At 40.5% G+C, this 24,355-nt stretch overlaps 2 protein-coding genes across 2 annotated transcripts in view; both read left to right on the top strand.

The window, feature by feature from the left end:
- Positions 1 to 703: 703 nt before the first annotated feature.
- LOC132875430 (carbonic anhydrase 4-like) lies at positions 704 to 12,294 on the top strand. Its single transcript, XM_060912207.1, has 5 exons — positions 704 to 839; positions 8,397 to 8,498; positions 8,610 to 8,774; positions 11,558 to 11,703; positions 12,103 to 12,294. Exons 1-5 carry the CDS (start codon positions 704 to 706, stop codon positions 12,292 to 12,294), a joined length of 741 nt encoding a protein of 246 aa, XP_060768190.1.
- A 7,702-nt stretch (positions 12,295 to 19,996) lies between these two features.
- The window catches only part of LOC132875484 (carbonic anhydrase 4-like), a 42,256-nt gene continuing 37,897 nt past the window's right edge, over positions 19,997 to 24,355 (top strand). The window contains exon 1 of the mRNA XM_060912281.1: positions 19,997 to 20,417. Within this exon, the coding sequence (XP_060768264.1) occupies positions 20,357 to 20,417 (61 nt within the window). The 5' untranslated portion in view covers positions 19,997 to 20,356. The remainder of the gene's footprint in view (positions 20,418 to 24,355) is intronic.

Below are 24,355 nucleotides of genomic sequence, written 5' to 3' on the forward strand. Positions count from 1 at the left end.
GAAACCCACTGTAATATATACAGTAGTTATCTGTACTGGTGGCTGGAATTTGTCACTTAGTAAATGTTGTAAAGAATTGCACTGTTCAAGTCAAATCCCATGGGGCAAATAAAATAATAATAATAATAATAATAAAAGTCTGTGGGATCTGCCTACTCAGTTTTTTTTAACTGGAAAACAAAATACAAATAAATCTTCACTATAACATCTTACACAAAGCTTGAATTTCAGTATGTAGCAATGAAGTGTCTTTAATTTCTCATACCACAGCAATTTGTATCACTCTAACGATTATTTATTTTAAAAAAAATGATGCACTTTTAATCTGCTACCGGTAAGTTAGTTTCATGCTGTAGAACATCCATGAAACAAGTTCCTGTTATCTCGGGTTATGTTACAGCAGCTCTAAACACTTGTTCCATCACGAACCTCTTTCTTTTTTCTCTCACTTGAAGTTAATAAGACAACAGTTACAGTTTGGCTGGTGACTGATAAACCACACACACAAAAAAAGCTCCATTCTGAAGGCTTTCGCATGTCAGAACACGAACAGCTTTACCTCAGACTGTCACAAAGCACTAACACTGGAGACATCTTTCCAAATGCCTAAGAAATGTCTCCTAGAAAACGTCACCAAATCAATGATAAGATTTTTATACAATGACACTAAACTTTTTTTTTTTTACTGAAAAAATGCAGCAGGATGTTCACTGTAAGCCTGGTACATCTTGCACTGCGGGTTATTTTCATTTACAATCTGCTGGACTTGGTGGAACATGAGAAATGCAACAACCTAGAGATCAGTGTGGACGATCAAACACAGTGCAGCAAAAGGAAAGGTACACCAATACTCCTGTATTACACACACTGGTATAGTTATTTCCAGTAACTCCTCGTGAGCAAAAATTTAAAACCAGTAAATGAGGTGTAAAGAAAGCTTTTGCTTTAAAAAAAAAAAAGGAAGAAAAAAACACTCCTTTCCAAAAATCTGCATGTGCTGTTATATTCTGGAATTTCAATATTCATTTAAGTTTTAAAGCTATACGGCCTTTTGATTTTTGCTTAATGTTACTGTAGTCGGTCCTTCACGTTTCATTCGCACACTCATGTCCTCCATTTTTCTCTCCTGTTTAAAATTTGTATCCCACAATGCCTTGCACAAACAGGGAAAACCCACCACGTGATGCATGACGTAGTATCTTGAATTGGGTCATGGTGAAGCAGGAAAAAATAGCAGAGAATTGGCCCTAAATTTATTAATTGTTCTATTTTTTTAAAAAATGAATAAAATTGGAAGTCTGTGATTCAAATTCAGTAGCTTTCGGTCCACTAAACAAAAATAATTGGGTGTTGGAAAAATTATTTTTATGACCTGCACTTGAAAAATTTGAAAGGCAGTCTATCTTTAAGTACAGACCTTCTCAGGTAACACGAATGCAAACATTAAGTAAAATGTGCAGTAAACCTCCATAACAAAGTTCCTCTCAAGTCTTACTTGGTGCCAGGACTATAAAATAATGCATGTACTGTATGTAAGGAGCAAAACATGATGAAGCATGTTTTTCTTTTCATGTGTTAGAATGGCCCAGTCAAAGTCCAAACCTAAATCCCATTGAGCATCTGTGGCAAGACTTGAAAATTGCTGTTCACAGACGCTCTCCATCCAATCTGGCTGAGCTTGAGCTATTTTGCAAAGAAGAATGGGCAAAAATTTCAGTGTCTGGTAGAGACATACCACAAAAGACTTGCAGCAAAAGGTGGCTCTACGAAGTATTGACGCGGGGGGTTGAATACTAATGCACACCACATTTTTCAGATTTTTATTTGTTTAAAATTTTGAAGACCATTTATCATTTTCATTTCACTTCACAATTCTGTGCTACTCTGTGTTGGTCTATCACATAAAATCTCAATAAAAACTTTTAAGTTCGTGGTTGTAAGGTGGAAAAATGTGAAAAAGTTCAAGGGGTATGAATACTTTTTCAAGGCACTGTACCTCCACCAAGCCACATATTAGAATATCCACATGTTTACTAAGTTTGCATACATATCCAGATTTGCATCAAAATCTAGTTTATTGTTTCTTGGCCCATGGCTCATCTTTCCTCCAAATTTTATCCAAATCCGTTCACTACTTTGAGTTATATTGAGAAACAAACAGAGGTGAAAACAACCTCCTCCAACAAAGTTGGTGGCGGTAAAAACAGGGTGGTGTGATGCTGCTTGACACAAAGAGAAGTCACAATTACCAAGCCAAAGTTGATTATTTTCCTGTAATGTCATGTCTCGTGTCACATTTTGTCAATTTTTAGTTATATTTAATGTTGTGGAACATCTACAGTACAAGTTAGTCTCTGTTAGTGCTTATTTTTTTTATGTTATGTCAAGTCAAGTCTGTACATGTAACTCTGTCCCTCTGAGTTACATGTCGGTCCTGGGATCGAGATGCTGACCTCTTCTGCTCCTCGGACCTGCCTGATCCATCCTGGTGCCCTGTGTCTGGTTGGAGTCTCATCGCATCGTTCCTGTAGAGGACGGCCCCATATGGACAGCTGAAAGTCACACTTGGAAGACGCTCTGGACTCTTACAGTAATGCTTTTATGGCTGAGGACTACAGTTGACTTGCTAACTTTAGGACTGCAGTTGTCATGAACAGTTTTGCACTCAAGTTTCCATCAATGAAGAGTTACAACATCAACGAAACTGTCTTCATGTTAAAACTGTTAATGTTATAGTCATGCTGTCTGTTGTTGCCCAAATGAGGATGGGTTCCCTTTTGAGTCTGGTTCCTCTCGAGGTTTCTTCCTCATGTCGTCTGTGGGAGTTTTTCCTTGCCACTGTCACCACAGACTTGCTCATTGGGGATAGATTAGGGATAAAATTAGCTCGTGTTTTAAGTCATTCAAATTCTGTAAAGCTGCTTTGCGACAATGTTTATTGTTAAAAGCGCTATACAAATAAACTTGACAAGTGCTTTGCATCTGGAACTATTGTCAGGTTTTTAAGAAGAAGTAGTCTTTTATTTGGTCACATGTACACTCAAGCACAGCGAAATTCCTCCTCTGCATTTAACCCATCTGAAGCGGTGAACATATGCATGCACACACACACCCAGAGCAGTGGGCAGCTATGCTATAGTGCCCGGGGAGCAGTTGGGGGTTTGGTTCTTTGCTCAAGGGCACTTCAGCCATGATACAGAGGGAGGGGAAAGTGATGTTCATTCACTCAGCTCCTCTCATTTTTAATCAACACCTTCTGGTCCAGTAAAATCAAGAATTGAACAGGAGGAAATATCCTGCTTTAAACTGGTAAAGCAAACAGCATGATGCATCAAGAAATAATTTGACTGGGTTGTATAGTTATCATCCTGGAAATTTTTTACTCCTTAGACGCTTATGTTTCAACCCTTTCACCCTGTCTGGAGCTCCACGTCACATTGTTGTTATAAGCAATGTCCCTCTTCCTCCTTCCTGTGCCAGGACCTGGTCTTCCCAGGCAATCTTATGTCCTAGTACTAACCAGTGGGTGCTGAGCTCCATTTCTGTAGCCCTCAACCTCTCGCCTATTACATAGTTAGGGTTACAGTGGGTGGGCGGCTGGTCCTCGGGTAACCACGAGAGTATAAACAATGTGCTTCGAGTTTACTTGTAATGTTATGAACAGGTACATTGCATCCAAAGGTTTGTATAGCCTCAGGACAAAATGGAGAGGAAGACAGTGAACTCGTAGCAACAAGTTATTCAGTTTGGTACAATTCAAATATATTGCTTTATTCTCACAAGTAATTAAATATTGCATGTCGAGGTTATGTAAAAACTTCAGTTAAAACGTTTACATTGCCCTCTTAAAGTGATATAAGAAACATGATAAGCTGAGGGTTTTGTCTTAACTTCAGAAAAAAACAGACTAGTGAGGAAATGACTAGTGATTAATGATGAACCATCCTGTTATTTATTATTTTCCAATCGCAGCATGTCCTAAGTCTTTTACATCTCTTATGCAACAGTAATTTGCCAATGATTACAATTGTGTATTTGTTAAAGAGCAACACACAACTTTTCATCTATTTGTAGTTGTGTTTAACGTTGTGGAACATCTGTGAAACAAGTACGTTTTTGTTTTCCAATGGAGCAGCTATTAACAATTTTTCCATCACACAGCCTCCTTTTTATCCTCTCTCTTGAAGTTAATTCAACTACTTATCAGGCTAACAAGAAACCACAAAGTACTTCGTCACCTTCCAAAAACGAGATAAACATCATCTCACAGGAGCCATTCAAGTCCCTCTGTAAGATGTTACTATGAAAATGATAATCAAGTCAAGTCAACTTTATTGTCAAATATGCTATATATGCTCGACATACAGCACAGATGAAATATCAGTCCTCTCTGACCCACGGTGCAAACAGGCAATACAATAAATAAAAATAGAATAATTTAAAAAAACAATATAAATAGTATAAACACTCTAGATAGGAACTAGATAACACTCAAACAATATAAACAGTATAAATACACAGTATAAACACTAGATAAGAACAAGACAGACTAAACACTCAGACAATATAAACAGTGTAAACACTAGGTAAGAACTACACACAGACTAAACACTCAAACAGACAATATAAACAGTATAAACACTCTAGATATGAACTAGACGTAAACTAAACACTCATATATATATATATATATACACACACACACACACAAATTGGTTCAAATAACCAAACAGTCAAGGACACTTGAGGTGTAGTAGGTAAACATGAAATAAACAGTATAAACAAACTAGCATCTGTTAAGATGAGGTAGTGCGGAATAGTGCAAATGAGCGAGGAAAAGTGAGATGTGCGGTAAAGTGAGATGTGCAGTCCCTGAGTTCAGTGTGTTAATGAACGATGAGATGTATGTATGTATGTGTGTGTATTGGAATGTATTAGAAAGAGTGTATTAATAAAAAACCAGTGTCCTTTAAGTTAACCTAATAATATCATCTGTTTTTCTGGATTTTCTGCTGAATCTAGAAAAGAAATGTAATTCTGTTTCTATATCCCCCACCAACTTCGTCTGGGCGAGGGATAATAAACAGAAGTATGAGTAGTTAATGAATCACTAACATCAGCTATGATAGACTCAACCTGAGAATTATTGGCAACCCTCAAAGAATGGGCAAAAGGGACTGGAAAAAATGACACAAAATGACTCCAATTTCGCTTCAAACAAAAGAACAAATTACTCACATCTACAAACCCCATTCCCAGAAAAGTTGGGATATTTTCCAAAATGCAATAAAAACAAAAATCTGTGGTTTGTTAATTCACGTGAACCTTTATTTAACTGACAAAAGTACAAAGAAAAGATTTTCAATAGTTTTACTGACCAACTTTATTGTATAAATATAAACAAAGTTAGAATTTGATGCCTGCAACACACTCAAAAAAAGTTGGGACAGAGGCAAAATAAAACTGAAAATTTTATAGGATACTCAAGTAACACCATTTTGGAAGAGTCCACAAAAAGCAGGTTAACTGATAACAGGTTAGGGTATCATGATTGGGCATAAAAGGAGCATGCACCAAAGGCTCAGTCTTTGCGAGGAAGGACGGGTCATGGCTCATTCCTTTGTGCCAAAATTCATGAGAGAATTGTTTGTCAATTCAAAAATAACATTTCTCAAGGCAGGTCTGCAGAGAATTTAGGTCTTTCAAAAGCTACAGTACACAATATTGTGAAAAGATTCAAAGAATCTGGAGACATCTCAGTGTAGAAAGGGTAAGGTCGGAAACCACTTTTGAATACGCGTGACCTTCGAGGCCTCAGGCGGCACTGCCTGAGAAACCGTCCTGCTAATGTGACAAATATAACCACATGGGCTTGGGAGTACTTAGGAAAACCGTTGTCACTTAACACGGTCTGCTGCTGCATCCAGAAATGAAACAAGAAACTGTATTATGCAAGGAGGAAACCATTAATCAACTCTATGCCGAAATGCTGCCAATTTCTCTGGGCCTGAACTCATCTCAGTTGGACCTAAAGACAGTGGAAACGTGTGCTGTGGTCAGATGAGTCTACATTTCAGCTTGTTTTCAGGAAAACCGGACGTCTAGTTCTCAGTGCCAAAGGTGAACATGACCATCCAGTTTGTTATCAGAGAAAGGTGCCAAAGCAAGCATCTGTGATGGCTTGGGGAGCATCAGTGTCCACACCATGGGTGAGTTGCATGTGTGTGACGGTACCATTGACACAGAGGCATATATTGGGATTTTTGAGAGACATATGTTGCCATCAAGATGATGTCTCTTCCTGGGAAGTCTGTGCTTATTTTAGCAGGACAATGCCTCATTCTGCACGGGCTACAACGGTGTGGCTTCATAGACACAGAGTGCAAGTGCTTGACTGGCCTGCTGCCAGTCCAGATCTGTCTCCTATTGAGAATGTATAGCGCATCATGAAGAGGAGAATCAGACAACAGCGACCACGGACTGTTGAGCAGCTGAAGTCTTGTATCAAGCAAGAATGAACAAAAATTCCAACTGCAAAACTGCAACAATTAGTATGTTCAGATCTCATATGATTAATAAGTGTTATTAAAAGGAAAGGTGATGTAACACAGTGGTAATAATGCCTCTGTTCCAACATTTTTTGAGTGTGTTGCATGCATCAAATTCTAACTTTGTTTTAATCAAGTTGGTCAGTAAAACTATTGAAAAGCTTTTCTTTGTACTTTTGTCAGTTAAATAAAGGTTCACATGAATTAACAAATCACAGATTTTTGTTTTTATTGCATTTTTGAAAATATCCCAACTTTTCTGGAAATGGGATTTGTAACAAAATATTTTTAATAATAGTATTTTCTGCCAAAAATACAACTCCAGATTATTGAATACTATACAAAATGTTGGGAAATAAACGCAAACAATGTCAGCCTTGAAAAAAAAAAATTGATTAACATTTCACTGTGTGAAAGGATTTGCAGGAAAAGAGGACCTTCCTGACAAAACCCCACAAAATGTATAATTTTATTGGGTTTTGCCAAGCATCATTGCAATTACAGTTAGGTTCGTGTCATGGTCAGACACGATCAAAATCAGACCGACTGGCCCTGCACACCATCAGCATTTATGTATTTTATAGAAGAGATTACACTACTTATGAAAACTTTTATGACTTAAAATTGTGTTCAAATTTTTTTTTCCAAAACTATTAATTGTGTTATTGATTTTACACTCACTGAACACTTTATTAGGAACACTATACTAATACTGGGTAGCGCCTCACTTTGCTCTCAAAACAGTCTCAATTCTTCATGGCATCCTTTGAGATTCTGGTCCATGTTGACATGATTGCATCACACAATTCCTGCAGATTGTTCAGGTGCGCTTTCACGCTGCAAATCTCATGCTGCTTTTAACAAGGTGTGTGAAGAGTCTGGCAACAGAACTGTTTGTATTTCTCAGAAAAATGGAGGCCAATGTCTCCAAACAGAGTGATTTTTTTTCTCTTGAAAACAATCTTAAAGACTCATTCTCCTTTGTAAAGAGCCAATACCACCCTGAACATCCGACACAAAAAGCACTAATTATCTTTAGGACAAAATTAGATTCAGATTTTTACAGTGTATTCAGATCGTACTGCCTGATTAAACTAGAAAGTACAGTTTATGTAACATGCTCATTTTTGTGCTGTTCAAAAGTTCAAAGCAAGATTGATGTATAAACAGCCAATATGACATGTGGGCTATATCGCCCATCAGAGATGAAATGGTTCACAGCACACAAGGTCATATGTTCCAAATGAGCACCTTTTATGTACAAAAATGATATTGCAGTATATCTTTCAAGTGCCATTATAAACTGTTTCATTGCTGCTATAGCCACGAAGTAAATTTAGTAAACAAAAAATGACTAATATCGTTTATCAGAGCTCAACAAGTAAGCATGGAACGACAGACCATTTGCTTGAACATCTGTATGTTTAAACAGAGCAGAGAAAGAGTTAAAGAAGGAGTAGCGATGTTAGAAATTCAGCACAAAATGCATTTGTGCCAAAACAAATAAGTTTTGACCAAATTTCTCTGACTTGCCGAGTGCCATGTTCTACTATTGGGTCGTTTTTTTGTGTGTGTGTTTGTTTGTTTTTTGTATTAACCTGAAAGCGCCTTTGCTCATATAAATATACCATTGTACGGCCTCTGCACTTTATATACATACACTGACATGTAAGTATACAAATTTTTCATTTCCAAAACGATGGTACATGCACGTCCATGGTTGAATAAAGAAAATAAAACATGACCAGTAACGGGTCAGGAGATGAGCAGCCCTGTAAATGTTCTCAGGATGATAAAGTACACACCAACAGCAATTCAAATATGGGATTTTCAATTAATGTGTAACAGGTTGGGGGGAAATGTGTTGGCAAATCATAATCTGCCTGTCACTGCTGGCATTTTTCCCCCCATGCTACCAGTCCCAGATGTCCTGTACTCAGTCATGCAAAGGTAATAATAGACAAGTGATCATGGCAGATGATTGTTTTGTCCAGTAGCTCCATATAACTTTTAGCAGCTAAAATCTTATCTAATCTGGTTAAATCTCTCTGTTGTGTGCAGGGCTAGCAGCGTGGAATGAGATGACTGGTACGTGCGGTGGTAACAGACAATCTCCCATCAACATAGTGACCAAGAAAACTAAGCAGGATTCCAGTCTCACCGCATTCAAATTCACTGACTACGACAAGACTTTTAACACCATGCTGAAGAATACTGGGGAAACTGGTAATCCTGGACATTTCTATACACTTCATGTACTTTAGAGTGATAAGAGTGGAAGTGGAATATATATGGAAACAAGTGGGCACTCCTGTGATTGACAGGTGTGTCAGAAGGCCTGAAAGGGAAACCTGGTGGGCTGTGTCACATTTTCTTCCCATATCCACATGGGTTTTCTCTGGATTCTTCAGCTTCTCCAGTTTAGGAAGTCACTGCAATGCCTTCAGTAAAGATATTAGATATAGTATGCAAAGTTTCCAGAAAAACAGGACTCTTATTTTGGAAAATCAGCAGTTCTTCATCAGCTGTATGAGCAAAGTGCTGGGATTTTATAGCATTGCACTATTTTAAAGTACATACAGTTACCTAGGAGTCTAAAAAAGTGTCTTTATAGCATTCAGTAAGGTGGATGTGTCTTCTGGAGCAAACCCTAATACAACCCCAATTCCAAAAAAGTTGGGACGCTGTGTCAACTATAAATAAAAACGGAATGGGATAATTTGTAAATCATGGAAACCCTATATTTAATTGAAAATAGTACAAAGACAACAGATCAAATGTTGAAACTGAGAAATGTTATTGTTTTTTGAAAATATATGTTCATTTTGAATTTGATGTCAGCAACGCATTTCAAAAAAGTTGGGACAGGGGCATGTGATGCACTGTGTTGCATCATCTCTACTTTTAACAACACTATGTAAACATTTGGGAACTGAGGAGACCAATTGCTGTAGTTTTGAAAGAGAAATGTTGTCCCATTCTTGCTTGATATACAATTTCAGTTGCTCAACAGCTCGGGGTCTCCTTTGTCGTATTTTGTGCTTCATAATGCACCAAATGTTTTAAATGGGAGACAGGCCTGGACTGCAGGCAGGCCAGTTTAGCACCCAGACTCTTTTACTACAGAGCCATGCAGTTTTAATATGTGCAGAAAACAGTTTGGCATTGTCTTGCTGAAAGAAAGAAAGCCTTTGCTGAAAAATATTTTGTCTATATGGCAGCATATTGCTCTGAAACGTGTATATATCATTCGGTATTAATGATGCTTTCCCAGATGTACAAGCTACCCATGTCATGTGCACTAATGAACCCTCATACCATCACAGACACTGGCTTTTGAACTGTGTACTGATAAGCTGGATGGTCCCTCTCCTCTTTAGCCTGGAGGACATGGTGTCCATGATTTCTAAAAAGAATTTCCACTTTTGATTCGTCAGACCTCGGGACAATTTTCCACTTCGCTTCAGTCCATTGTAAAATAGCTCGGGCCCAGAAGGTGGCAGTGTTTCTGGATATTGTTTATATATGGTTTTAACTTCCATTTGCGGATGCAGTAATAAACTGTTTTCACAGACAATAGTTTTCTGAAGTGTTCCTGAGCCCATACAGTGATTCCCACTACAGACACATGTCTGCTTTTAATGCAGTGTTGCCTGAGGGCCTGAAGATCACAGGCATCCAGTGTCAGTTTTCAGCCTTGTCTCTTGCATACAGAGATTTCTCCAGATTCTCTGAATCTTTTAATATTACAACCACAGATGATCCCCAAATTCTTTACAATTTTACATTGAGGAATGTTATTCTTAAATTGTTGTACTGTTTGCCCACGCAGTCTTTCACAGAGTGGTGAGCCCTTCCCCATCTTTACTTCTGAGAGACTCTGCCTCTCTGGGATGCTCTTTTTATACCCAGTCATGTTACTGACCTGTTGCCAATTAGTTTTTTTTAGCATTACACAACTTTTTCAGTCTGTTGCCCCTGTCCCAACTTTTCTGAAACATGTTGCTGACATAAAATTCAAAATGAGCAAATGTTTTTCAAAGAACAGTAAAATTTCTCGGGGTGGCACGGTGGTGTAGTGGTTAGTGCTGTCACCTCACAGCAAGAAGGTCTGGGTTCGAGCCCCGTGGCTGGCGAGGGCCTTTCTGTGCGGAGTTTGCATGTTCTCCCCGTGACCACGTGGGTTTCCTCCGGGTGCTCCGGTTTCCCCCACAGTCCAAAGACATGCAGGTTAGGTTAACTGGTGACTCTAAATTGACCGTAGGTGTGAATGTGAGTGTGAATGGTTGTCTGTGTCTATGTGTCAGCCCTGTGATGACCTGGTGACTTGTCCAGGGTGTACCCCGCCTTTCGCCCGTAGTCAGCTGGGATAGGCTCTAGCTTGCCTGCGACCCTGTAGAACAGGATAAAGTGGCTACAGATAATGAGATGAGATGAATGAATAAAATTTCTCAGTTTCAACATCTGATATGTTGTATTTGTACTATTTTCAATGAAATATAAGGTTTCCATGATTTGCAAATCTTCACATTCTGTTTTTACTGATGTTTTACACAGTGTCCCAACTTTTTTGGAATTGGGGTTGTATATGACAACAGCAGAATGCTTTGTAAACCAGCAGGCCTCTGGGCACCAAGGCGTAAGATACAGATAACCAATCTATCGATAAAACGAGGTGTGTCTAGTCTTGTTCACATTATTCTCTGTAAAACACTTAACTTATCAATATTCAAACAACTATTACTAAAATAATTTGCATCTCTTCCTTGATCGCTTAAACCATTAATGTTATGTGGGCAATTATGCAATAAAAAGCTTTTTTTGTTGTTGTTGCTCTCTTTTTTCGTCTGTCATGTCTGCACAGTCATGACTCTGAAATTAAGATTTTCAAGGCTTCTGAATATATTTTCAGAATGTTCCTTGTCATATCCCTTTCAGCACATCGAGAGGCAGTGTTTCCTTCAGGGAAACGCGTGTCTGTTTTAATCACCTTGCTTGTTTCCTTGTAGTTTCACTGGATATACCTCTTGGGGCCTCAGTGAGTGGGGGAAATCTCTCACACACCTACAATGCTTTCCAACTGCATTTCCACTGGGGCAACAATGGTAGTTCTGGGTCTGAACACACACTTGATGGAGAGCAGTATCCCATGGAGGTACAGTCATGATTCCCTTTAACACACTGAGCACCAAGCTCGTGCTTTAACCAAATAGGGCTTTATTGTGCAAGAGGAATACTATATGTCATTGGTTTACTGTTAAATATTTTTTTAGACATGATGTTACATATACACATATTCTGGGAGGAAAATGAAACACTGTTGTAGGAGAATAATCAATGAACTGATGTGGTCCATTACCACCTTGAGGTTGATTATTTTCCAATAAGAGCATGCCTTAGCATGAATCAGGTGAGACTGATATTTGACAATATAACCCATTTTGAGAAGTACAGCTCACTGGTTATGTGACAGCAGTGATGGTATGTTACTGTAGTTTAAAGGAATTGAGTGTATTTGGAAAATATGTGTATGTATTTCTGTGTTCTCGTACAGCTTGCAGCCTTCTCTAGCCTGAAGTTTAAAGACGGCAAGCCCATGGTGGACACATTCAGACCAGTGCAGCCTCGTAAAGGGCGGGTAGTGTATCGTTCCCACTCTGGTGTAGCTGGAACTGCAATAATGGTCAGCTTCACGCTCGTCCTGCTGTGTGTGAGTGCAAGTCTGAGCTGTTACCAGTTCTACTAGAGCTGGACATTAACACACTGAGTCCTCCTTTAAATGTCAAAATAGATTGAGATTCGACCAGATTGAGAATAGACCAAAGAGATTGAACATATAGATGGTTCTTCTTTTATGAGAGTTTTTAATGTCTTATTTGTTCATAACAGTTGGTTTGTGCTTTCTGACTTTTCGTATGTTTCTGTACAAAAAGGTTTTCATAGTTGTTTCATTTTGTTCATCATTTTGCAGAGGAATTCAAATACATATAATTATTTTCAAATACTACCAGATTAATAAACATCTGAACATACTCGTATAAGTTCTTCAATACTTTTCTTCATCTTCATTATTGTTTGCGTCACAATAAAAAAAAAACAATGTGCACCTTTCAAGTGGTAGGCATGTTGTGTAAATCAAATGGTGCGAACCCTCCAAAAATCCATTTTAATTCCAGCTTGTAATGCAACAAAACAGGACAAACACCAAGGGGGATGAATACTTTTGCAAGGCAGTGTGTGTGTGTGTGTGTGTGTGTGTATATATATCATCTCATCTCATTATCTCTAGCCGCTTTATCCTGTTCTACAGGGTCGCAGGCAAGCTGGAGCCTATCCCAGCTGACTACGAGCGAAAGGCGGGGTACACCCTGGACAAGTCGCCAGGTCATCACAGGGATATATATATATATATATATATATATATATATATATATATATATATATATATATATATATATATACAGTGGTGCTTGAAAGTTTGTCAACCCTTTAGAATTTTCTATATTTCTGCATAAATATGACCTAAACCGTCATCAGATTTTCACACAAGTCCTAAAAGTAGATAAAGAGAACCCAGTTAAACAAATGAGACAAAAATATTATACTTGGTCAATTATTTATTGAGGAAAATGATCCAATGTTACATATCTGTGAGTGGCAAAAGTATGTGAACCTCTAGGATTAGCAGTTAATTTGAAGGTCAAATTAGAGTCAAGTGTTTTCAATCAATCGAATGACAATCAGGTGTGAGTGGGCACCCTGTTTTATTTACAGAACAGGGATCTATCAAAGTCTGATCTTCACAACACATGTTTGTGGAAGTGTATCATGGCACGAACAAAGGAGATTTCTGAGGACCTCAGAAAAAGCGTTGTTGATGCTCATCAGCCTGGAAAAGGTCACAAAACCATCTCTAAAGAGTTTGGATTCCACCAATCCACAGTCAGACAGATTGTGTACAAATGGAGGAAATTCAAGACCATTGTTACCCTCCCCAGGAGTGGTCGACCAACAAAGATCACTCCAAGAGCAAGGTGTGTAATAGTCGGCGAGGTCACAAAGGACCCCAGGGTAACTTCTAAGCAACTGAAGGCCTCTCTCACATTGGCTAATGTTCATGAGTCCACCATCAGGAGAACACTGAACAACAATGGTGTGCATGGCAGGGTTGCAAGGAGAAAGCCACTGCTCTCCAAAAAGAGCATTGCTGCTCGTCTGCAGTTCGCTAAAGATCACATGGACAAGCCAGAAGGCTATTGGAAAAATGTTTTGTGGACGGATGAGACCAAAATAGAACTTTTTGGTTTAAACGAGAATCATTATGTTTGGAGAAAGGAAAACACTGAATTCCAGCATACAAACCTTATCCCATCTGTGAAACATGGTGGTGGTAGTATCATGGTTTGGGCCTGTTTTGCTGCATCTGGGCCAGGACGGCTTGCCATCATTGATGGAACAATGAATTCTGAATTATACCAGTGAATTCTAAAGGAAAATGTCAGGACATCTGTCCATGAACTGAATCTCAAGAGAAGGTGGGTCATGCAGCAAGACAACGACCCTAAGCACACAAGTCGTTCTCCCAAAGAATGGTTAAAGAAGAATAAAGTTCATGTTTTGGAATGGCCAAGTCAAAGTCCTGACCTTAATCCAATTGAAATGTTGTGGAAGGACCTGAAGTGAGCATTTCATGTGAGGAAACCCACCAACATCCCAGAGTTGAAGCTGTTCTGTATGGAGGAATGGGCTAAAACTCCTCCAAGCTGGTGTGCAGGACTGATCAACAGTTACCGGAAGCGTTTAGTTGCAGTTATTGCTGCACAAGGGGGTCACACCAGATACTGAAAGCAAAGGTTCACATACTTTTGCTACTCACAGATATGTAATATTGGATCATTTTCCTCAATAAATAAATGACCAAGTATAATATTTTTGTCTCATTTGTTTAACTGGGTTCTCTTTATCTACTTTTAGGACTTGTGTGAAAATCTGATGATGTTTTAGGTCATATTTATGTAGAAATACAGAAAATTCTAAAGGGTTGACAAACTTTCAAGCACCACTGTGTGTGTGTGTATATATAATGTGAGAAGAATCGTCCTTTCCCTGGGTGTTCATGTACTTGTTCCTGTCCCTTAGGTTGTGTTTACACACTTAACTAACAAACTAACTAACAGTCTAACTCATCATGCTTTATTATTCTCACTACCACGTTTTCACCAAGTTAGATTTATGAGCAATAAAACATGTGATGTTGGAGTTTACACTTGCCCGCTTGGCTTGCTAAAGAATTCATTTCTCTAGCCCTGTATAACTGATACACAGGTGAGTCTCTGGTGTTTGAGAGTGAGTGTTTAAACCAGGGCTGGCTCAGTTTTCCAGACATTTGTGCTTTCCTTCTTCTTACACATCGAACCCAGCCAGTGTAATCCTTCCTCATCAGCTAATGAATGAGGTCTAATTCTAAACCCTGCAGGACAGGAGTCTGATATCTTGATGTACTTCTGACAGTTTGCCAGTAGATGTCAGCAAGCCTATGTTAAAGATTGTCCAGAAATGTGATCTGCAGGCTGCTGGGTGAGGAGTCCCACAGGATCACAAATACATTTAACCTTTCAAACCACCTTTACTGGACATTTACAAATGCTACAGGCTGCAGCATTGAACCCTAGACACAGAAACACAGTGTAGTGAGACTCCATTGCTAGTGACCCTTTTAATGTCACACTACAGCAGCAGTGCTAATATTAAAGTATTTAGCGAGGGCTCCAAATAAGGGCATAAATGAAAGTGTAGCTGCTAGAAATGGACTAAAGAGGTTCACTTTACCCATATTAATTTATCATGCCTTCCACCTGATTTCCCCAAAGCTTTAAAGCATACTTTTAAAAAAAGGACAACAAATAGATTATTTTTGTGACTTTAATACAGCTTTCTACCCTTTCAAAGCAATATGCGAGGAAAAAACAGACAATAAATTTAGCAGAAAATGTACTTAACTACAAGGGCAGCACGGTGGTGTAGTGGTTAGTGCTGTCGCCTCACAGCAAGAAGGTCCGGGTTCGAGCCCCGTGGCTGGCGAGGGCCTTTCTGTGCGGAGTTTGCATGTTCTCCCCGTGTCCATGTGGGTTTCCTCCGAGTGCTCCGGTTTCCCCCACAGTCCAAAGACATGCAGGTTAGGTTAACTGGTGGCTCTAAATTGACCGTAGGTGTGAATGTGAGTGTGAATGATTGTCTGTGTCAGCCCTGTGATGACCTGGCGACTTGTCCAGGGTGTACCCCGCCTTTCGCCCGTAGTCAGCTGGGATAGGCTCCAGCTTGCCTGCGACCCTGTAGAACAGGATAAAGCGACTAGAGATAATGAGATGAGATGTACTTAAGTACCTGTTAGGGTACTAACACTGGGGTTGTGCCTTCAAAAGGGGAGATCTTTTACGGTATATTTTTAATATGTATGTTTCACCTGGGAAAGTAAATGCATCTTATTTAAGGTAAATCACTGGACAGTCTTTTGTATGAAACAGTGAAATTATATTAAATATGTTTTTTCCTTCTCATAAAAGTAATTAATACAAAATCTGATAATGAGATGACCAATTTGGGATAATCAGCATTATATACTTTACTGGACATATTCTCTAATTCATTTCTTGTTTATTTAAAGCAGAGCATCTGATAGTCAGCAGTAAAAACAATCCTCACTGTAAACACCATACTAATGATAAATTGAGACAAATTAGAGAGTTTATTAAAGATATCAGATTTAGTAATGCCCAGGTCAGATGGCAGGAAAGACTCATGCTGTGACCTGTGATCGGTCAGGTGGCGACTGACCACAGGTGGACGCAGGTGTTTTGCGTCAAATCCTTCGTTGTGGTCAGACGTATTGCAAGACGCAGAGTTTTTAAGCTGAATCAGCCAGTCAGACCCAGGTTGACGCAACGTACAGAAAACCTTTAAAAAATATAAGGCCATAAGACTGCTCGCAGGTTGTTGTAAACTATTTTCAGGTGCAGTCTGTATCTACCTGTGATGCATTGCAGCTATCTCTAAAGATTTGTCTTCTCCTGCGTCTAGCTTCCACTACCTGCTTCAACCTGCGATTGGTCACTCAAGCATTGCACGACCGCCTGCCTCTACATGCGTCAACCTGCGATTTGTACCAATTGGAAGTGAATCACAGCTGAAATGCGAACAGATCATGATCCACTTGCATCAACCTGCCTCTACTAAAGACGCTCTGCAACACTCTGCCATTATCTGCGTCATCGTGCATCTATGCAAGACCAGTCTTGAGTCTACCGAGATCGAGATGCTGACCTCTTCTGCTCCTCAGACCTGCCTGATCCATCCTGATGCCCTACTTCTGGTCAGTCTCATCACATCGCTCCTGTAGAAGACGGCCCCATATGGACAGTTGAAAGTCACACTTGGAAGACGCTCTGGACACTTACAGTAATGCTTTTATGGCTGAGGACTACAGTTGACTTGCTAACTTTAGGACTGCAGTTGTCATGAACAGTTTTGCACTCAAGTTTCCATCAATGAAGAGTTTATAACATCAACGAAACTGACTTCATGTTAAAACTGTTAAAAATGTTATAATCACATTGTCTGTTATCACCCAAATGAGGATGGGTTCCCTTTTGAGTCTGGTTCCTCTCGAGGTTTCTTCCTCATGTCGTCTGAGGGAGTTTTCCCTTGCCACCATCGCCACAAGGCTTGCTCATTGGGGATAGATTAGGGATAAAATTAGCTCATGTTTAAGGTCATTCAAATTCTGTAAAGCTGCTTTGCGACAATGTCTATTGTTAAAAGTGCTATAAAAATAAACTTGACTTGAAATAAACTTGATTTTGTTATCGCAGGTAGACACAAGTAATTGAAAACTAGTAGCAGCTTGCCGTCTGACCTGGGCATAAGCAACATGTGACTCAGTAAGCAACATTACAGGATGGCTATAATGGTACTGAACATACTCAATACTTAGAGTATTATTGACTCAATAAATCACAGCATTTTATTTGTTCTTGCAAAGCCCAAAACATTTCCCATTGCACTATTATAATCAAGAAATTATTATGCCAACATTTTGCAGCCTAACCAACGATTCATGAAGCAGGTAAAGCTGAATACACACTACAGTGCATAATATTTACACATAGTATTTACAGCAGCTTTTTCAGTCTGAGATGAGGCATCGTCACTTCTTCACAGGTACCACGATTGCCATAAATTGTGATTGGCACATTGAAAGCCTTACCTAGGAAGAGCAGCATTGGATTTCTTTATGTCAAAGATTATTTTTATTTTACTAACATTTTGAGATAACCAGGTTTCTGTACACTTTATAATTATTGGTAATGATGAGTGCTGTCATTTTGGTATTGGGGCCTCTGGACCCATAGCAGTCAGTAATGAGACTACACTGGTTTAATATTATACCAAAAATCTGAAATGGTAAGAAAGAAAGAAAGAAAGAAAGAAAGAAAGAAAGAAAGAAAGAAAGAAAAATTAGAATATATCATGTATGCAATATATTCTAATGGAATTATGGGAATTAGTAGCCTGAAATGTGGTTGGTGCCCAAGGGAAGAGAGTCAGACAGGAATGAAGCTACATTGCCTATTAATTTCCTTATGAGTCATTCAGGTTTAATTATTAAAAATATTCACTATCAGAGAGAGAGAGAGAGAGAGAGAGAGAGAGCGAGAGGAGTTAAAATGAATGACACTTTATTCGAGGTTATAATATATAACTGTGTCTGAAAGTGTGCCTTACTCTCTGTTCCCTGTACAACCAGTACGGTATGCACACTAATCTAACCTATTGTGGAATTTCATGACCACACTGGATATCCACTACTGTGCTTAATTATTCATCATCGGGTCCATCCATCAATTATCTGTAGCCGCTTATCCTGTACAGGGTCGCAGGCAAGCTGGAGCCTATCCCAGCTGACTATGGGCGAGAGGTGGGGTACACCCTGGACAAGTCGCCAGGTCATTGCAGGGCTGACACATACTGTAGAGACAAACAACCATTCACATTCACACCTACAGTCAATTTAGAGCCACCAATTAGCCTAACCTGCATGTCTTTGGACTGTGAAGGAAACCGGAGCACCCGGAGGAAACCCATGCAGAAACAGGGAGAACATGTCAACTCCACACAGAAAGGCCCTCGTTGGCCCCTCGGCTTGAACTCAGAACCTTCTTGCAGTGAGGTGACAGTGCGAACCACTACACCACCGTGCCGCCCTCATCATCAGGTCATCTTATTCTCATCTCATTATCTGTAGCCGCTTTATCCTTCTACAGGGTCGCAGGCAAGCTGGAGCCTATCCCAGCTGACTACGGGCGAAAGGCGGGGTACACCCTGGACAAGTCGCCAGGTCATCACAGGGCTGACACATAGACACAGACAACCATTCACACTCACATTCACACCTACGGTCAATTTAGAGTCACCAGTTAACCTAACCTGCATGTCTTTGGACTGTGGGGGAAACCGGAGCACCCGGAGGAAACCCACACAGACACGGGGAGAACATGCAAACTCTGCACAGAAAGGCCCTCGCCGGCCACGGGGCTCGAACCCGGACCTTCTTGCTGTGAGGCGACAGCGCTAACCACTACACCACCGTGCCGCCCGGTCATCTTATTATTAAATAAAATAAACAGAATTCAGTTCTAACACAATATTATTATTATTATTATTATTTGCATTGCCACAGGTGGAAAAAAATCAAACATTTCTTAGGCTCCATCTGTGAATCAGGATGAAAAAAGAAGGAAACTAAAACAGGGAAGAACCATGTCTTCCTGGAAGTTTTAATGCTTTTCACCTTGTTTTCTGGATTAACAGCTGAGCATTATAGTGCACACGTTGGGCACAAATAGTTTCTGTTCGCAAGGTATACTGCATGTTTCTTCCTCAGTGGACAGGATCAAGTGTTAGTTTGGAGAGCTGCTGTTCATGTGCGCACTGAGTGTGTGAGTTTAGCTCAACTTTCATTAAGTTTTATTCAATCTGAATTGCATTTTCTCTATTTGAGGCGTGCATTAGAATAAAAAAAAAATACGTGCCACATTAATACACACCCAATACTGGGGGTAATGGTAACACATAATGGGAAATGAATAGATTAAAAAAAAAAACTTTAAGGCAAAAATGCAGTGTAATCAGAGCATGAGAGAGAGAGTGAGAGAGAGAGAGGGAGAGTGTGTGAGAGTGAGTGAGAGAGATAGAGAGAGAGTGAGTGAGAGAGATAGAGTGAGAGAGTGAGTGAGAGAGAGAGAGGGAGTGAGTGAGAGAGAGTGAGTGTGAGAGAATGTGTGTGTGTGAGAGAGAGAGAGAGAGAGAGTGAGTGTGTGTGAGAGTGTGTGTGAGAGAGAGAGAGAGAGAGAGAGAGTCCCTTGACGCGCTCCACTGGAGCGTCACGCAGTGCAGGTGCACATTCCCACACAGGTCGCACGTGCGTCTCCAGTGACCCTCACCTACTTCTTGGGGCCCGTTAACCGAAACTACCTTCATTTCATTCTTCGCCTTCATTCCTCTCTCTCCATCACAGAGCACACACACACAGAGTGCGGGGACGTGTGTGATGCATGCGCATCGATCTGCACCCATGCTCTCCGCCTGCGTATTTATTGGAGGGAGGTGCCACCGGAAACGCACTAACGGTAAATAAATAAGTGCGACCCAACTGAAAGCCGATCAAGATCAAAAAGCAAAGACAGGGAAACACAAAAGAAGAAAGAAAAAGGATCCACTGTGTGTGTGTGTAAGGCTGCTGAAGCTCCACAATGCAGGCGCACATTTTGGGTCTCCTCCTTGCATCGGTTTGGAGCGAGTGCACCGGTCTCGGTGAGTCAATTCATTCTTCTGGATCAATTCAGGGTTGCAGAATATATATCAGTTTGATTTTAGTTCAAGTTTTACTTAACTATTCAAAACTCATGTCAGACATTTGAACTGATGACAGGTTGCCTATATCTGCAAATCTTCTTCTTCTTCATCATCATCATCATCATCATATTATTATTATTATTATTATTATTATTATTATTATTATTATTAAATATCTTTAGGCTTAGGTAGTCTAACTGATGCCTCTTATTGATATCTGTATTATGTATATACATTAGAAAGACTCACTGGTTATCCACAGGCTACAAAAGCGCATGTGTGAACTGAAAACACTCATATTTCCACGCTTTTAGAATATATAAGACTATTAACTGTGAGCAATGTTATTATGCCACACCTGACACTGTCCGTCAGGAAACATCCCGCCCCTTCTTCTGTCAGATCGCACGGACACAACCGGTTTATGCTCTGAGAGAAAAATCGTCTGAGTTAAAAAGTGTCGCAGAAAAAGCAGGACGCGTCACCGCATTGCGCCGCTCCTGTGACCGCAGGAGGAACCCCACTCACTGAGCGGCTCTGCTGCACCCGCACTCCTCTTCTGCTTCTTCTTCTTCTTCCACCTGAAACTCTGTGGAAAGACAAAAGCTCCACAAACGCTTCCAAATTATTCCAGGGCTGGGATAGGCTCCAGCTTGCCCGCGACCCTGTACAGGATAAGCGGCTACAGATAATGGATGGATGGATTTCAAAAGTGCATTGTAGGTGCATGAGGTCAAATCCCTAACACCACCTCCTGAGTCTGACAAACACAAATATCCAAAGGACTCTAGGAAACTGTGGTGTAAATAACATCATAACTTCATGTCTATTAAGGTTATCAGTCATGCAGTCCAGTTATTTATCTACCTTTGATAAACTTTCAAAATATGAAAATAGCTTGAGCTATTTTACTTCTATAGTTCCTGAGTCAGACCACAGATTTTAATGACACCTTATATATTTATTCACGTCACCTTTTTTCAATCAAAACTGCAGTTAAAATGAAGTGGACTTTTTAAGGCATTGAGGTTTGTACTGATTCTATTCAATTCCGTGATCAGTCAATTAAGGTCATAACTATGACAGTGAGAGGGTCAGTGATGGTGTAGCTCACTCCGGCCCCGTCTAGTCCAGAAGGAATGATTTGAAGTGCGCAACAAATGTTGCAAGCTATATAGAAGCTATATACACCCTAGGAATACCATTTGCGAGAAAGAATCCAAAATGGTGAGGAATTGACCGAGAAGAAGCAATTTTTGTTGAACTGTTCATTAAGGCTTAATTAGTCCATAACTTGGGGTGGCATGGTGGTGTAGTGGTTAGCACTGTCACCTCACAGGAACATACATGTCAATCAAACCTGTATAACCAACCTCCAAAATCCGTATTTCCCTTATAAAATCCGTATAAGATGCAAATTAAAATAATTGACCTAAAATTTGAATGATAATTAACAATGATATATCCCAGTTACGGGCGGCACGGTGGTGTAGTGGTTAGCGCTGTCGCCTCATAGCAAGAAGGTCCTGGGTTCAAGCCCCGGGGCCGGCGAGGGCCTTTCTGTGTGGAGTTTGCATGTTCTCCCCGTGTCCGCGTGGGTTTCCTCCGGGTGCTCCGGTTTCCCCCACAGTCCAAAGACATGCAGGTTAGGTTAACTGGTGACTCTAAATTGACCGTAGGTGTGAATGTGAGTGTGAATAGTTGTCTGTGTCTATGTGTCAGCCCTGTGATGACCTGGCGACTTGTCCAGGGTGTACCCCGCCTTTCGCCCGTAGTCAGCTGGGATAGGCTCCAGCTTGCCTGCGACCCTGTAGAAGGATAAAGCGGCTAGAGATAATGAATGAATGAATATCCCAGTTACTTTTTATTCAATATTAATAACAAACCTTCAGAATGAATACAAAGCTCCAATGTTTGACAAATACACAAAGTGTTATCAGCGTAGTTACAAAGGAAATACTTCGTTGTTTGGAGACAGGTTTCACCGAGCGGCTATTATGCACGAGACTTCATATTAGCCACAAAGTCAGGAAAATCTGTTCGTAAAATTACGTTATAATGACCAAATACAATGAAAAGTATTTTTCCAGTCTCACCTGTGAAAGGTAATCCCATGTGATCTCGTTTGGACGGTAAACCTGTTGGTACAGTTAAACGCAGCACATGAATGAGGCATCTTTATTCTCGGCTACTGTCTAGACGCTATACCAGAGACGGTTGAAGAATCTCCACTTTGCCACATCCAATATGGCGGCAAGGATGACATATGATTCTATGCAGAAGGCGGCATCTATGTTTATATGTCTATGACTTCACGGTTGGCGGGATTCTCGCAATGCAGTGTGCGCATGATCAAAAGTGGAACGAAGTCTCGCTACCACAAGATAACGCGCGATTTCATAGGACTCTTTACTGGCTGTCTGTGGTGTACAGTACGTTTGTAAATGTTATGCGCTCTTTTATCATCGTGGGAATTGATTATAGCTCTAAGTAAATATTGAAGTTTTTTTAAAGAATCCGTACAACTTTATTTATACGCCTGTATACTACGTTTATTGAATCAAATCCGTATAAAATACGGACATTCCGTATAGGTTGACATGTATGCAGGAAGAAGGTCCTGGGTTTAAGCCCAGCAGCCGGCAAGGGCCTTTCTGTGCGGAGTTTGCATGTTCTCCCCGTGTCCGCGTGGGTTTCCTCCGGGTGCTCCGGTTTCCCCCACAGTCCAAAGACATGCAGGTTAGGCTAACTGGTGGCTCTAAATTGACCGTAGGTGTGAATGCGAGTGTGAATGGTTGTTTGTGTCTATATGTCAGCCCTGTGATGATCTGGCGACTTGTCCAGGGTGTACCCCGCCTTTCGCCCGTAGTCAGCTGGGATAGGCTCCAGCTTGCCTGCGACCCTGTCGAACAGGATAAGCAGCTACAGATAATGAATGGATGGATAGTCCATAACTTGGGGCGGCATGGTGGTGTAGTGGTTCACACTGTCGCCTCACAGCAGGAAGGTCCTGGGTTCAAGCCCAGCAGCCGGCGAGGGCCTTTCTGTGTGGAGTTTGCTTGTTCTCTCCGTGTCTGCATGGGTTTCCTCCGGGTGCTCCGGTTTCCCCCACAGTCCAAAGACATGCAGGTTAGGTTAATTGGTGGCTCTAAATTGACCGTAGGTGTGAGTGTGAATGGTTGTTTGTCTCTGTGTCAGCCCTGCAATAACCTGGCAACTTGTCCAGGGTGTAACCTGCCTCTCGCCCATAGTCAGCTGGGCAAGAGGCAGCTGACTATGCCTGCGACCCTGTAGAACAGTATAAGCGGCTACAGATAATGGATGGATGGATAGTCCATAACTTCATTAAGCAATCACATCCCTATGTGCTTTTTGAATAATCCATTCCAAATTTGGTCCTCCTTTATTGTTATAATACCCTCCACACTTCTGGGAACACTTTCCACTAGATCTTGGAGCATGGCTGTGGGGATTTGCCTTTTCAGCCACAAGAGCATTAGTGAGATCAGGGACTGATATTGGGCAAGGTCAGGGTTCTGTGCAGGCCACTTTAGTTCTTCCACTGAACCTTGGCAAACCATGTCTTCATGGAGCTTGCTTTGTGCACAGGGGCATTGTCATGCTGGAACAGGTTCAGGCCTGTTAGTTTCAGTGACGGGAAATTGTCATTCGACAGCATCCAAAGACATCATACACAAATAAGTGTGTGGCATTAGTTACTGTATGGGTTTGATGGTCAGGTGTCCACAAACTTTTGCCCTTGTAGAGTGTATACTGATTGTACCACCATAATGACAAAGAAAATGCATTTGAGCAGTTTGATTATCTTTATTTGGAGAAGGACAGTTATAATAGCTGAATGAAGATTATTGGTCATATAAATTCATCTTGGGAAT

Source organism: Neoarius graeffei, chromosome 28, assembly GCF_027579695.1.
Source record: "Neoarius graeffei isolate fNeoGra1 chromosome 28, fNeoGra1.pri, whole genome shotgun sequence".
Lineage (NCBI taxonomy): Eukaryota > Metazoa > Chordata > Actinopteri > Siluriformes > Ariidae > Neoarius > Neoarius graeffei.

What these genes read in the sequence shown, in the direction of transcription:
- LOC132875430 (XM_060912207.1), top strand. Translation starts at nt 704, where the DNA reads ATGTTCACTGTAAGCCTGGTACATCTTGCACTGCGGGTTATTTTCATT. An exon ending in ACAGTGCAGCAAAAGGAAAG is followed by an intron (nt 840 to 8,396) that starts GTACACCAATAC and finishes AATGTGTAACAG; the next exon opens with GTTGGGGGGAAATGTGTTGG. An exon ending in CTGTACTCAGTCATGCAAAG is followed by an intron (nt 8,499 to 8,609) that starts GTAATAATAGAC and finishes TGTTGTGTGCAG; the next exon opens with GGCTAGCAGCGTGGAATGAG.